The following is a 15912-nucleotide window of genomic DNA, read 5'->3' as shown; positions in this document are numbered from 1 at the left end:
AGAAATCATGAAGACTTTGGGGTCTGACAGAGAGGTTCAACTCCTAGCTCTGCCACTCACCAGCAGTGCTGTAGTAGACACTACTACTACCGGGTAACTGCCCAGTATCTATTCTAAACCATTACGTATTCTCAGCCAAAGATGAGAATCCTACCTCTTTGATCAGGATTGTTGTAGCAGTGAGCATATGACCTAATCTTCCCTAAGTGCCAAGTGACAGGAAGCCTGACAAGGCTTATGGAGAGAGCTTCCTCCTCCAGGAGAATAACAAAAAAGAGATTATCTCTGTTCTTCCTCCAGATGTTGTCTCTCTCCCAGAAATACTAGTCATCTTGCTTCTCAGAGTGAAGGTGGAACCAATACCAGAGCCTTTATAGCAGAGAGAAGCAAAAATCCTGGAATCTCAATCACATACATGAGCCACTGAATCACCTAAGCTGGGGCACACCCTACTTCCAGAGTCCTTGATACATGCCATGATGAAGAATTCATTACTTAGGCCAGTTTGAGTCACAGTTTTTAATTCGTAGCTAAAAGCATCCTAAATGGAAATAACTTCAGATGCTATGGATTTCAGTTGCCTCATCTAGAATTAGGTTATTAATACTGAGCTTGTCCAGTTGTAGAAGGCTTAAGAAAAAAAATTATCTTAAGAAACAAATGAACAAAGGGGAAATGAAGGAAAAATAAAATAAGATGAAAATGGAGAGAGAGGAAAACCCTGGTACCTATTAAGCATCCGATAAATGTTCCCTGTTTTTTCAAAAACACACCCTAAAATGACTTCTCATGAGAAGGGATTAATATATTTCTTTTCCTTCATTCAAAAATTCATAGACCCAAGTGTTCCTTTTTCCTATGCCAGAGTTAAAATGTATCCTAAAGATCAGTAGATCCGTGATTCTCAAACACTAATGTGGAAAATTTTGTTAAAAGGCAGATTCCTGGGTTTTGGGCACAGATTATAACAAAAGGGCCCCAGGAATCTGCATGTAACAAGCCTCCCAGGTGATCCTGATGGACGTAGTCTAAGAATCACCTTGAATCTTTCCAGAGAAACTCCAAACGGCATCCTAACTCTGGCCTCACAACCTCCTCTTTTTTTGGTCATATTCTACTCTGTCCAGTAACCAAAGTGGTCTTCTGGAAACTGAAATCTAATCACACCGCCTCTTTGCTCCAAACATTTCCATTGGTGAACCTCAATTAAATGGATTAACTGAACAACACAGCATGCAATAATGAGCTTCGGTCCCCCTCCCTAGTCCCAATTATTTATAAGACAATAACACCATGAGATACATCCATCACGTTACAAGAATTCAACTTAATGAGGAGTTTCATTTAATAAATCTAGTTGGACATACATGGCATTATTTGCATTAACAAGGCATGCTTTGGATACCTCATGCCTTGTGTGCTGTTGAAAACTGAGAAACAAGACACATCATGCATGCAGACTTATATGGGTACATTTGTTCTGTGTGTGCTCGTGGGTAGACAGTTCCTAACACTGGTTATCTCATATGTCATTTGCATTGGCTTTTTTTCTGTATGCTTTATGGTATTCTTGAGCAGGACTTGTATTAAAGTTTCCATTACATAAACACTGACTAACAATGAATATTTGATAAGCCCAATATCAAGTACACTATATGTAAAGTTAAAAAAAAGCTAAAAAAAAAAAACATAGATAATAAACATGTTACAGAGTAAATAATAAAAGGACACTGTCTTGTTATGTATGCCATATTACGATGGTTGATTTCAACTCGTGTAGAAATTGTCCATTTTAACGGGATTTAGTGCTGTTTAGCATGAACTGGTATTAATTTTGGAGATCAGTGATGTATTCAAAAACTTCCTACTGAAATTAAGACTAACTATATATGTTTTGCTTTCTTCAAATTTATATTTAAGTTCCAGTTAGTTAACAGACAGTGTAATATTAAGTGCCAAATTTAGTGATTCATCACTTAGATACAACACCTAGTGGTCATCACAGTGCCCTCCTTAAAGATTTTTATTTATTTACTTATTTATTTAGAGAGAGGGGCTGTAAGCAGGGGTAGGGGTGGGGAGCAGAAGGAGAGTGAGAGAGAGAGAGAGAGAATCTCAAGTAGACTCTGCACTGAGTATAGAGCCCAAGGTGGAGCTCAGTCTCACAACCCTGAGATCATGATCTGAGCCGAAATCAAGAGTTAAACGCTCAAGAGACTGAGCCACCCAGGTGCCTCAGCAAGTGCCCTCCTTAATACCCATTATCTATTTAACCCATCTACCCACCCACCTCCTAACTGTATTTTTGACTCATGAGAATCAAAATTTGTCTTAGGACATCTTTGGGATCAAATTTCTTCCTAAGACAGAGAAAGATAATATTTGCTTTATGGCAGATGAAAGTATCAGAGCAATTTGTAGTATCAGAGCAATTCAATATGAAATAATGAGAAGCTATTTCCCCTCTAATAAACAGGAAAACTTTTTTTATATCATATTTGATGCAGGTCAGGGTACTATACAACATACATTTTCATACACTACATCTCAATTTCTTTTATCTCTGAAAGGAGGCTAGGTTTTTTGAGGACTAAAAAAGTTAATTCACACAAAGTGCTTAAAGTAGGATGTGGTATATAATATATAAGAAATTGTCAATAAATAGGAGCTGCTAATATTCTTGTTACTGTTAATCACCACAGGGAGTATAAATTTGTTCAGCCTTTCTGGAGGGCAATCCGAAAAAACATCTCAAAAATTTATTTGATTAGTAAACAAAACCTTATGCTCAAGAATGTTCAGCACAATATTAAGACAGTAAAATATCAGAAATAACATAAATGCCCTCTAATAAGCAATTGACAAAATAAATTAAGACATCTACGTGAGTGCAGCCTCCTTTTCCTCCAAAGTATTTGGCATCACAAATAATACCTGCAAAAAATTTTAATGTATAGGTTAGTATTCTTGATCTGATGTCAAGGGGGAGGGTAAAAACAAACAAAATTTTCTAATTAATGTGATTCTAATTTTGTTTAAAAGAAAATGCATACATACACCTAACGTACTCATGTGCCAAATAATGAAATGGTCCACACTGTTATTTACAATGCTGTTCTCTAGGGCACAGGGGACTGCAGGAAATCTTTAAGGTCTTCTATTTCTGTAGTTTCAAAGTTTTATATAATAAGTACAAGATAAGTTTTCTTACTCAGATATAAAATTAGAAATGGCATAATATTACCTGTTTAGACCAGGCATCCAAAATATTTAATATGCATAGGCTTTATCCGAGATTATTCTTTTCTATCAGTCATTGTAAGTCAGCAATTTCATGCCTTCAAAATATTGTTTTTTAAAAATGTTCTCAAACTCTCACCAGAACTGAAGTTTCGGTATAAAGCCAATTGCTACCTGTCAGGCTAGAAGACATCCTATTTTGAGAGAGTTAATAAAAACTTAGATTAGTGACAGGAAAAGCAGGACTTGGTGGGCAAAGAGGCATAAAATTTCCAGATAATGACAAAATAAGAAACTTTTTTTTTAATCAAAAGGGTTTCTCCCTAAAATAGTTTTCACACCCAAACAAATGAAATATTTTAAAAAAGACTAGGTTTTGACTCTGCCACCCCCTCAGACAGTTTATCTCACTGAGTCATTAGTTCTTTCATTTCATACCACAGAATAAATGGAAACCTCAGGAGCCACCAAGTAAACTCCGAAAACTAAACACAACATTAGGATCAGGACAACAACATGAACCAAAAAAAGAATTCAGATAGTCTGTTTTCTATGAGGCAGATCTTGCATTAGAACCAAAATCCTTTGGTTTATTGGCAAGGCTGCCATTTAGTATACTAAATTCTAACTGAAAAGCATTCTACAGGCTGTAAACAGTAAAGATGCGCCAGCTAGAGGTATGGCACAAAATTCCCCAGGCCTGAAAATCAAGAACACATATTAAACCATCAACATTTGACTTCTCCATTACAATTTATTCCAACTCACACTTATCAAAGGCTTCCTTGGGTAAACAGATGAAGTAATTGGTTTTTCACAAGGTGGGGGCTGGGGGAGGCTGGAGGAAAATGTTTGCAAGCAGTATCTGATTTTTTTTCGATATCATATTTTTCATGTTATTCATGGGCATTTTTTTTATTAAATGAGAAAGAATTATTCTTTCAACTTCTCAAGTTTTTTTTTTCTTTTTAAGATTTTATTTATTGACAGAGAGAGATAGAGAGAGCAGGGGGAGTGGGAGAGAGAGAAGCAGGCTCCCCATCAAGCAGGGAGCCTGATGTGGGCTTAAACCTAGCACCCTGAGATCATGACCTGAGCCGAAGGCAGAGGCTTAACTGACTGAGCCATCTAGATGCCCCTCAACTTTCCAAGTTCTAATGATGTCATTCATTTTTTTAAAGATTTTTTTACTTATTTGAGAGAGAAAAAGAGAATGAATGGGAGGGGCAGAGGGAGAGGGAGAGAGAGAGTCTCAATTAGACTCCCCGCTGAGCACAGAACCTGATGCCAGGCTTGATCCCACGCCTCTGACCCTGAGATCATGACCCAAGCTGAACCCAAGAGTAGGGTGCATAACCAACTGTGCCACCCAGGCGTCCTCTCCCACACCAGATATTTAAAGTTAATAATTATCCATCAAAAGCAGCAAATTCCTTACCTTCAGTTAACTAACCCTTTGCTAAACCCTTTGCTAAACAGCAATTTGACATACTCGCTCTATAGAATTTTCATGTGTTAGATGCTAGAGATGCAAAGATGAAAGAGACTCGCCGCTGGATGGGGTAGGAGAGTGATAATAGCAGAAAACACAGAAAGCATTATAAGAAGTACCATTTGGGCTACGTCTTGACGATAGTAAGGAGATATGTCGGAAAAAGCCCATTTCCAGCAAAGAAAACATAATGTGAAAAAATACATCAATGTGTAAGTCCAATGTTTGAGGGGGACCTCCTAGACCAAGCAGTACAAACACGGGAGACTGTGTTTGCATGCTGAGTCCACGCACAGGAGGAAAAAAGAGAATGAGGCCCAGAGTGGAGGGAAGAGGAAACCTGAAGGTTGCTCGTCTGCAGTATGGTACCCAGTTCACTCTCTACAACACGCTTTTGATGATCCAGAGAGAATGCCACCAGAATGATTCTTCCTTGGCAAACTTGTAGGTATGTGGTATTTATCCTAAGTTAGTCAGCTTGCTATTTGAGGAAAGCATATCATTTACTCCACCCTCACAGCATGCCCATATGTAAAACAATCGATTATGAATATGTTCAGTAAAAAAAAAAAAAAATGTATTGTCATCATTCCTAGCAAAACCACTAGTCCTCCAAGCGCCATCCCCATCACCACCATTTCTTGAGTGCTTCCTGTAGGCCCAGCAGTCTTTACCTCCATAGGTCTTCACACAGCTCCCCGCCCCTGGCCCACTGCGGTTCCTCTACTGACACCAGTGGAAAATGAAGCTTTGAGAGTTTAAGTTCCCTGCTAAGGACACAAGAGCTAGTAAGGTCAGGGTCAAGATTAGAACCCAGGTCCTTGTGCCTATATTTTCTTTGTTGTATGGTTCACCCTTCTATTGCTTAATTTTTATTTTTTTCCCTAGCTTTACTGAGATCTGACAAAACCATTAAGATATTTATAGTATACAATGTAATGATGGGATATATGGAAACGCTGTGGAAGGATTCCCCCCATCAAATGAGTTACCACATCACTCTCCACCTCTTCTTGTACATACATTTTTTTGGGGGGGTGGGGGTGGGGGTGAGGTGATAAAATTTAAATTCTATCTCCTAGCAAATGTCAATTATATAATACATGGGTTATCAACTATAATCACCATGTTATAAGTAGACCCTCAGACCTTTTTCATGTTTAAATCTTAAAGTTTATATCCTTTTATCAACCTCTCCTTATCTCCCCCATCCCACAACCCACAGCCTGTGTTCTATACCCACCAAACCATACTTACTGCTTTGTAGTCTTAGTTATGGTATTTGTTACTGGAGGTGAATGCAAATAGTGTTTAAAAGACCAATTTGAGTCCATGTAACAGCCATAAAGTAGTGTAAAAGAAAACCCACAGTTTTCTGTCCCAGTGACCATAAACAAGTTTTCACTGCCCATACAAAATGGTCCTGCCTTCTGCGTTAGGACTGAATTCTTTTCAAAATTCCTCCTAAGATTCTATAAATCACTGTTAAAGTAGAAGTACAATCTCTATGTGGGATTCTTTAAACAGTCCAAGGAAACTTGAGCATCGATTCTTTTTTTCTAAAAGAACCACAGAATGGAAGCTGAGAGAAACATACCTATTATCATCAACCACCTGAACCCATTTCAGCAACTTTTATTTGATCAACATGCTATAAATGTTAGGGAGACTATCACTGATTCATAAGCTCTCCAGGTTCCTGTGGTCCATTACACTTCAGACCAGTAAGAAGAAAGCCTCTGAACAACAACAAAAATACCTAAACTCATTTCACCAAAATACCAAGTTTTGAGAGAAATATCTTTCTAATACAGATAGATAGAAAAGCTCAGCTAGGACTTATTAGGCCAAAGTCCATGGGAATATTAAACCAAATGTTCAATATCTCTTTGCAGAATCTCAAATGGTCCCTAACTAAGAAAAGCTTAAAAGCCAAGCGAGGCCATGAAGAGACAAACCACTGAGTTTACATCAAAAACAAAACATATCTAAAGACCCAAACACATTTATGTCACCTGAATTTGAAACTGTAAATGTCCTGGAATGGGAGTCAGAAGATCGGGGTTCAAGTTCCTGCTATGACCCAGGCAGCACAAATGGTTTTCCACGTTTAAATTCTCTGCATTCAGCTGCTTTATCATGTAAGAGATGACGTCAAAGAGGCCTAACCATTCTCACATTCTAGAATTTCAGAGAATTTGAAAATTTTCCTACTGCTATTCTAAATCTATGTTCTTTTCTTAAGATTTTATTTATTTATTCGACAGACAGAGATCACAAGTAGGCAGAGAGGCAGGCAGAGATGGAGGGGGAAGCAGGCCCCCTGCTGAGCAGAGAGCCCGATGTCGGACTCCATCCCAGGACCCTGAGATCATGACCCAAGCTGAAGGCAGAGGCTTAACCCACTTAGCCACCCAGGTGTCCCTCCTACTGCTATTCTAAAACCTAGATGAGGGAACGAAGACACGAAGGATTAAACTAAATCTCCAATGCACAAGGCTCACAAGTGGCTTACCTGTCACTTGCGACAGACCTGCAGCAGGTTGTTGCAGGTGCAACAGACCTGCTCCACCCACAGGACCTCAGATCCCTCCACATGGTTCCTGTGTCTCCCACCCCCAGCAGCCAGCTCATGTGGCCCTTTGTCTTGGGGTGCTGATGCCAACTTCCCCTTGAGTACGAAGAACCACAAGTGCCTGGGAATTTATAACCTGATGGAAGAGATAAGGATGTATAAATACCCCAACTCCCTTGCCCCTACTGGGGAAGCTCTAGGGTGCCACGTGCATATACCACGTCCAGTCTGCCCTGTCGAATAAAAGCAAACTTGCCCTCCTTGAGTCTCAGCTGAATAGCACACTCTCCTTATCCTGCTTCTCCTACTGGTTCAACTTCCCTGATCCCCTTTCAGACTCTCCTGGAAATACCTCCCCGCCAAAAATCACTTTCACATGAATCCTTCTTTCACTTTCTCCTACCAGGAAACACAAACTGAGAGAAATTTAAAGGCGACTCTAGTCCAAAGATTTCCAAATGACAACTGCTTACACACAATTCCTGATATACCCGCAAAATACAATTGCTTTATGTGGTTAACCAACCACATAGCTTATTAAGGATCTTTATTTTAAACAACTACCTATGTTGTTTGCCTGGGTAGAAGGTAATACCAATACAGTCTAAAAAGAAAAGGGATTCAGCTCTGGCTAGTGCAGGAAAAAATTCCTGAGCTGAAGATCTTAAAAGCACACTTGCACTGGACCGAAAATTCTTCCTGATGAAATCGGAACAATTTGAAGATATTTAAGAGTCACTTCCTCACTCGGTGATTCGCTGATATCTGAATGCTGCCTCCCTGTATCACCTAGCCTTGCCAGTGCCAATGGGATGCTCTCTGCACTCTGGGACACATTGCTTTAGTAGCCATGTTGTGTATGCACCCAGCACGTGGCGTAATTCCTGGTACGTAGCCAAGGTACGGTAAATGTTAAACTGTTTAAGGAGCAAGCTGAATCTCAAAGAAGCTGAGTATCTTACCTGAAGCCACACGTTGATCAGTGGGCTAGGATCGGATACAAATGAACCCTTTCTTTCCACGCCACCTGCCAGCATCTAGAACCAGATGTGATTCATTCCTAGAACTCACGAGGACTTTTCCTAGATGACTTCTTCTGTGGCAGTAAGTCTATACAAGTAAATACATTTTTACTCTCTTATAATCTCCGTTTCTCCTATTCTCCCCCAAAGTCTCTGAGAATTCCAGGGAACATTGCTGCTGACTAATTTTCATCCACTATTTGCCTCTTAGCATAACCTCTTTTTATTACTTTCCTTTTTCAACTACTGCTATTACTCCTTTTTTTCTTTCATTATAACCCTCAGAATTGATTTCAGTTTTATGTTCATTATTGTTCACTTATAATCAGCTTTTGATTGCATGCTGATTATTCTTAAATTTCAACTTTATAGGACTGAAGAAAAACAGTGCCTGGTGTTATGCTTCTGATTACAAAATCAGCTGGATTAAGTTATGTAACTGTTTTTTAAAAGGCCTGTACCTAAGTTTTAAAATGCAATTTTTTTGTTTAACCTTGGATGAGCTGTCTGAATAGAGAATGGTTAAGAGCAGGGTGAGACCAAAAAATAATGAGGTTTGTTTTCCACTTAAGCTACATGAAAAATACCAGAATTGACACATCTAAGTAAGGCTCTGTATTTATTTCAATTTCTTGCTGCAGTTCAAAATGCTTCTAGAATTCCTATTTAGGAGGTGGTATCAGAGCTTACACTCTATTCCCTGGAATATCCTTCTCTCAATTGCAACTCTTCTTGCTTTAAATTGATCTCACTTTCAGAAATGGTCAGAGCTTCTCAAACGAGCACTGGTGAATAATGTAGTGGGAAACAAGGTTTGATTCAAAAACAAGCATATGAAGCATAAAGAAAGACAACTTGTACTCATGGTCCATGAGCTGGCTTTCCAAGGAGCTATAAAAGATGTGCATCTCTAGGAAAGCTCAGAGATGCCAAAAGGGTCCAGGTGGAAAAGCTCAAGGTGAGTCAAGAAACTTGCACACCACACAACACCAAAAGGCATTATATTTACTTCCTCTGGCTGTCAGAACAAAGCACCACAAACAGTAGATCTTAAAAGAAATGTTTTGTCTCAACATTCTGAGAACAAGACATCATCAGGGCTGGCTCCTTCTGAGGCTGTGAGGGAGAACCTGTTCCATGCCTCTCCCCTCGCTTCTGGTGCTTTTTTGGCCTCCCTTGGTGTTCCATGGCTCGTAGAAGCATCACCATGATCTCTTCATGTTCAGATAAGCGTTCTCCCTATCAGCATTTCTGAATCGCAATTTCCCCTTTTTATAAGGACACCAGTCTTACTGGATTGGGGCCCACCACAGCAACTTCAGTTAACTTGATAATCTCTATAAAGATTCTATCTGGAAATAAGATCCCATTCTGAGGTACAGAGGCTTAAGCTGTGAAAGGAGAAATTTGTTTTTGGAAGGGACACCATCCAACCCGTGACAGGCACGAATGAACAGAAAAATCTTGAGTGGCAACCCAAGGAGTTGTGTGGAGCAACAGCTGTGACAAGAGCTCTGTGTATAAAGTCTCTGAACCAGTCTGCTTTTTTAAAATAGGCTTGGTGAGGGCAATAAGAACACCTACTTCCCAGGGTCACTGTAAGAACTCAATGAGACAATCCTGCTCAAGGCACGACACCAGACTCACGCAAGAGATGTGCTTGGGAAATGTCTGGAGTCTATTCTGGCATGTACTCAACTTCAGGTTATCCGAACAAACACAATCAACAGCCCCTGTGTAGGTGAGTTCCAGAGGAACACTACAGCTACATTCCAGAGAACCCTGCGGAGCTCTCAAAAGCACCACGCACCTGTCCCTAAACTGCCCATTTCTCAGTGGTCTCCACTGCACTGGCCTATATACGTTCCTTAAAGGCAGCAGCAACCTCATAAGCCCAAGCTTCCTACCAACCCACCATTCTCCAGTGCCTAATAAGTGTGCCTATTACGCATTTAACAAATACTCACTGGAAGAATAAAAGAATATGAATATTTAGTAGAATATTAACAGTAAAGGTATTTCTTAAACATTTTAACCAGACATGGGAAACAGGAAATGTAGCTCAAACTATACACCAGACAACATTTCTACTTTGAAGAGCATTAACATAAAATATAGCAGCTCACAATAGCATTATTCACAATAGCCAGAAGGTGAAAGCAACGTAAGTGTCCACGGATGAATGAATGGAGCAACAAAATGTTACATATGTTTATACATACAGTTGAATATAATCCAGCCTTAAAAAGGAAGGAAATTCTGGCACTTGCTATTGCATGGATGAGATTTAAGGGCAGTATGCTAAATGAACTAAGCCAGTCACAAAGGACAAACGTGGTGTGATTTCTCTTACATGAGGTCCCTAGAGTGGTGAAATTCCAGACACAGAAAGAATGGTAGTTTGCAGAGGGCTGGTGAGGAGGGAAAGGGGGAGCTAGTATGTAATGGGTACCAAATTCCAGTTAGGGAAGATGGAAAAGTTCTTGGAGCTGGATCGTGGCAATGGCTGCACAGCACTTACTTGAGGTGAATGCACTTAAGGCCAAAAAGACACACACTTCAAAATGGGTAAAATGGCAATTTTATGTTGTGCATATTCTACCACAATAACAAAGTAAATAATAAAAATTTTTAAAAATATATACACATTTGGGGCGCCTGGGTGGCTCAGTGGGTTAAGCCGCTGCCTTCGGCTCAGGTCATGATCTCAGGGTCCTGGGATCGAGTCCCGCATCGGGCTCTCTGCTTGGCAGGGAGCCTGCTTCCCTCTCTCTCTCTCTGCCTGCCTCTCTGTCTACTTGTGATTTCTCTCTGTCAAATAAATAAATAAAATCTTTAAAAAAAATATATATATATATATACACACATTTGTATTTTTAGAACCTTTAGAAACTTGGTAAGCAAAACCAAGGTTTCAGAGACATAAAAGGCATTTGCAGGGTCAAATTTTGAATCGAAAATGCAGTTCCTTTGCTACTTCCCTTAACATCCTAAATTCAATCACAAAAACACTGCTTTGCATTCATAATTAATTTTACTTAAATTACAACAATATTGCTTATTTAGAACTTCAAAGTTCCAGTAAAGGGATTCTTTGCTGACCTATTAAAAAAGCCTTTGAAGTATGTGTGGGGAAATAGATTCACCCTGTAGCAGAGAACAAAATATCTTTAAGAAAGAAATACTGGAACTTGTGGATTGCAGTAAACATAACATTATTGATATACTGTCAATATTAAGATAAATGAAATGTCATACTCACACGTGGCCCTTTAATGGAAAAGGAAACTTAATAATTTTCTTTCATCTCTATCTGAAGCTTTAACTCTATGTGTGTTTTCCCTCACATTAAAATTATATTTTATATAAAATATAGTTATAAAATCAATTTTATACGACTCATAAAAGCCTCACCATAAACCTTTACCAGACAAAAAAGAAAGCATCCATTAAATTCACAATATGCCCTGCTAGGAGTTTTGGATCTGGTATTCCAATCCTAAAAGTACCTGTGATATCGTGATTCATAGTAAGAAATGCGTATTTGGACTTCATCCATGGTCCTGGTGTGGAGCTCCTAAAAATCCTGGTCCTAAGTGATGAGAGCGATAAAGGTGTCTTCTTGTTATGTGCACAAGGTGACTTTTGGACCCCACCTGAGGATGGGCGCTGGTTGCTAGGGGAACCAAGCAAGTGATCAGAGGTTAGAGCTTTCAGTCCCATCCCTCTTAGGGGAGGTGGGAGGGTCTGGAGACCAAGTTCAATCACCAGTGGTCAGAGATTTAATCAATCACGCCTAGGTATAAGGTCTCCAGAAAAATGGCTGACCTATGGGCTTCTGAGAGCTTTGCAGTTGGTGAACACATGGAGTTTTGGGGACAGTGGTGCATTCAGTGCATGGAAGCTGTTCAACTCTACTCACATACCTTGCCCTAGTCATCTCTTCCACCTGGCTGTTCTTGAGTTATAGCCTGTAATAAACCAGTAGTAATCTAGTAAGTAAAGTGTTTCTCTAAATTCTATAAACTGCTCTAGGAAACTGATGGAACCTGAGGTGGGGGGAACCAAGGGAACCTCTAATCTATGGTTCGTCAGAAGCACAGGAGACAATCTGGACTTGAGATTGGCGGAGGGGGCCAGGAGCCAGCAGTTTTAGGACTAAGTCCTTAACATGTGGGATCTGAGGTTATCTCCGGTAAACAATGTCAGAATGGAGATGAATTATAGGACACCTACTGATGCTGGAGAATCACTTGGTGGTGTTAGAAAACCCATCTGAATTGGTGTCAGAATCTATACCCTAAGTCTCGGCCTCCCCAAATGACCAATCATAAGACTTCTGCTTCCATTTCAAAGGAGACTACTCAACACTTAAGTTATTCAACCTTTCTTCATCATTTTTAAAGTAGTGAGGGTAACGAGTTTATAACTTCACTATCTCAAATTTATCTAGCTTTCCTAATTAGCCAAATAGCACATTTATTTTTTCATGCTAATTGTTAAAATGTTAACAACTGAAAAATTCATTCTTCTTTTCCCTGCATTGTTGGTTTTTACGTTCAATGATACATCGCTTTAAAAAGAGTTGTGAATCATAACAAAGAAACACTCCCTATTAATAGTTTATCTCCTTAATCAAAAATAATTAATGGGGCGCCTGGGTGGCTCAGTGGGTTAAGCCTCCACCTTTGGCTCAGGTCGTGGTCCCAGGGTCCTGGGATCAAGCCCTGCATCAGGCTCTCTGCTCAGCAGGGAGCCTTCTTCCTCCTCTCTCTCTGCCTGCCTCTCTGCCTCCTTGTGATCTCTATCTGTCAAACAAATAAATAAAATCTTTAAAAATAATAATAATAATTAATAACTTTCAGCTTTCTTTATATTACTTAAGGCCTACGTAAGCCCTAAGGCTGGAACGAGAGTGCATATTAAATGTGGTTTTCCTCCCCTTTTCAAAGGTAAGATAACCCAAATAAGTCCTTCAAAGTCCAGGCAGTTTAACTCTAGCATCTTGATAGCAATTAGGAGAGCAGAATCAGAAGATGAGGGCAATAAGCAAAAGATACCAGAGTTTCATTATACAAATGTGAAGAGATCCCCATTGATCTGGTAAAAAGTAGTATTTTCTGATAAAGCTAAAAATCTCGCAATCGGTGGTAAGGCCAAGAAAGTCCTTTACCCAAGAGTTTATTTTATTCCTCTATTCCTGAGCACACACAAGGCACCACAAGGAGCCTCTCTCTCCTTTCATATCATTGCCTACCTTGACTCTTCTGATTCTCTGGGCTGCCACTGCTCATCTTCCTTGCAAACTGAGGCACTAAGGGGATTTAGAGGAATGGTAGGGAAAGATCTAAGAAAATAGAGCCTTTCTGATTCTGGTTTGCAATCATAATCCCAACATCAATCACTAATATTTACTGATAATTTAAGGCACAGTGCTAAGATGGTGTGCATGAGCTCAGTTAATGCTCAGTGCGACTGTAGGAGGTGAGTATGGTAACTCTCCCCATTTTGCAGTTGAGGAAACTCAGGCACAGGGTAATTTCATCAAATTTAACCACCAACAATTTTTTGCACCACTTTGATGTACCACTGGGAAAAACGTGCAAATCAATCTATGACACAAGTATAAAATATATTTGGAATTCAGAGATGTTGAAATGCGGGTAAAGAAACGTGTGTCTTACAAATAAAATATGGAAATAATTTTCACAAGACCATGGGTCTGAATGAAATGAACCCTGCCCCCTGAGTTCCAGCTGACTGCACCAGGGACTGATATGGGAACCAGTAGCCTGTGCAGGCAGCTTAAAGGAAGCCTGCCCAATAAGAAGCTCATTACTGAGTGGTGGCAAAGAGACCCAAACAAATCCTCTTTGGGAAGCATGAAGTGGAGATAAACCAAGATAAGTTGAGTACTTCAACTCACAATATTGCTTCAAGCAAAGCTGAGGAAGTGTTCTGGGCCTGTATGAAGCCCACTGTCTACAGATATCTTAGAAACTGTTTGGCTATTTTGTTTGGCTATTTTGGATAAATGAACTGACTTCTCATGATACCCCATTTTCCCATTTAATAGTTTCTTCCTGAGAAATACTTTTCATTTTAATCATAAGAAAACAGTCTAAAACAAGTCCCACTGCCACCACCTTCAAGTCTGGTAAAGTAGTCCAATACAAATCAAAAAGGTGAATAGTAAGAAAATCTTCAGAAAGTTGGAAATGGGAAAAAGGGAAAAAAGCAACCGTGAACATGTGATCTTGGAGAAAACAAGATGGGTTAGCAGCAGATCATGAAGGGTGGAAAATAACGTGATGCTCTAGAGATCAGGCCTCCCCATCCACACTGCACTCTGAGCTCTGCAACTTGGGGTAGCCATGGTGCTGTTCCTAAGACCTCCCCACCTCAGCCATGTGCTGTAGGATGGAGGAAGACACCTTATACAAAATAGTCATTCTTTCAGCTGGTCAGTGATCTAAACCTGAATACAAAAGGATGAGCTAGACAAATAAGATTTTCTTATTAGAAGTATAACATCCTGGGAGACATAAGCTGGATGATGTTTGGGAGATATGGGGCTATAGTAGGCATGGGAATGAACAATCTAAATCAAGTACAGGTACCCGAATGTTTATAGCAGCAGGGTTCAAAATAGCCCAAATATGGAAAGAGCCCAGATGTCCATAGACAGATGAATGGATAAAGAAGATGTGGGGTGTGTGTGTGTGTGTGTAATGGAATATTATTCAGCCACAAAAAAATTAAATCTTACCATTTGCAACAACATGGATGGAACTTAAGGTTATTATGCTAAGTGAAATAAGTCAACCAGAGAAAGGCAATTATCATATGATCTCACTCATGGGGAATTTAAGAAACAAAACAGAGGATCATAGGGGTAGGGAGGGAAAAATAAAATTAGACAAATTCAGAGAGGGAGACAAACCATAAGAGTCTCTTAACTATAGGAAACAAATGGAGGGTTACTGGAGGGGAGATGGTGTGAGTGTGGGGGTGGGGTAACTGGGGGATGGGCATTAAGGACACATGATGTGATGAGCTCTGGGTGTTACAGGCAAGTGATGAATCACTGAAGTCTACCTCTGAAACCAATAATATATTATATATTAACTGAATTTAAATAAAATTCTAAAAAAAAAAACCGTGCAGGTGGAAGTTATAAAGAGATGTAACCACGATGAGTGGAAAAGGCACGGAAGAGCCAACACCAAGGAAGACTGGTCTTGAGTTCTAGTCCATTTCTCTTTCAATAAACCTTTTATTTTCCTGGAGATACGTCCAAGCGGGTCTCTTTAACTAAAGCAGACTCAAGATGCAACAGAACCGCTCACACAAGCCAGAGAGCGAGAAGGAAATAACTAAGCCATACTGCACCATTTCAACAAGACCATGATGTCATTAACATCAGAAAAGGCCTGGGGCTTGGGGCTCAGGAAATGTGTCACTCTCAAGGCACTCAGTCTTAGAAAACTGTGTTTGGTAAGGGAGGCAGATTTAGGGGTTTTTGAGTTCTCTTCTTTTATTCACATGTTCCTTTCCCGGGGCCATAACAAAGAGTTCAGAGA

General features: G+C 39.8%; 1 protein-coding gene across 2 annotated transcripts in view; it reads right to left on the bottom strand.

Moving 5' to 3' along the window:
• SUCLG2 (succinate-CoA ligase GDP-forming subunit beta) overlaps positions 1-15912 on the bottom strand; it is a 267081-nt gene that overhangs the window by 242591 nt on the left and 8578 nt on the right. Inside the window, exon 1 of one of the 2 annotated variants that reach the window (XM_013053676.2) lies at positions 6748-6888. The exons of the other annotated variant lie outside the window; for it this stretch is intronic. Within the exon in view, the coding sequence (XP_012909130.1) occupies positions 6748-6873 (126 nt within the window). The 5' untranslated portion in view covers positions 6874-6888. Of the gene's footprint in view, positions 1-6747; positions 6889-15912 lie in introns of those variants that run through there. 2 annotated transcript variants of the gene reach the window in all.

This window comes from Mustela putorius, unplaced genomic scaffold, assembly GCF_011764305.1.
Source record: "Mustela putorius furo isolate JIRA1106 unplaced genomic scaffold, ASM1176430v1.1 tig00000095_pilon_pilon_pilon, whole genome shotgun sequence".
NCBI classification, from domain to species: Eukaryota; Metazoa; Chordata; class Mammalia; order Carnivora; family Mustelidae; genus Mustela; species Mustela putorius.
This window is presented reverse-complemented; position numbering and strand designations above follow the sequence as displayed.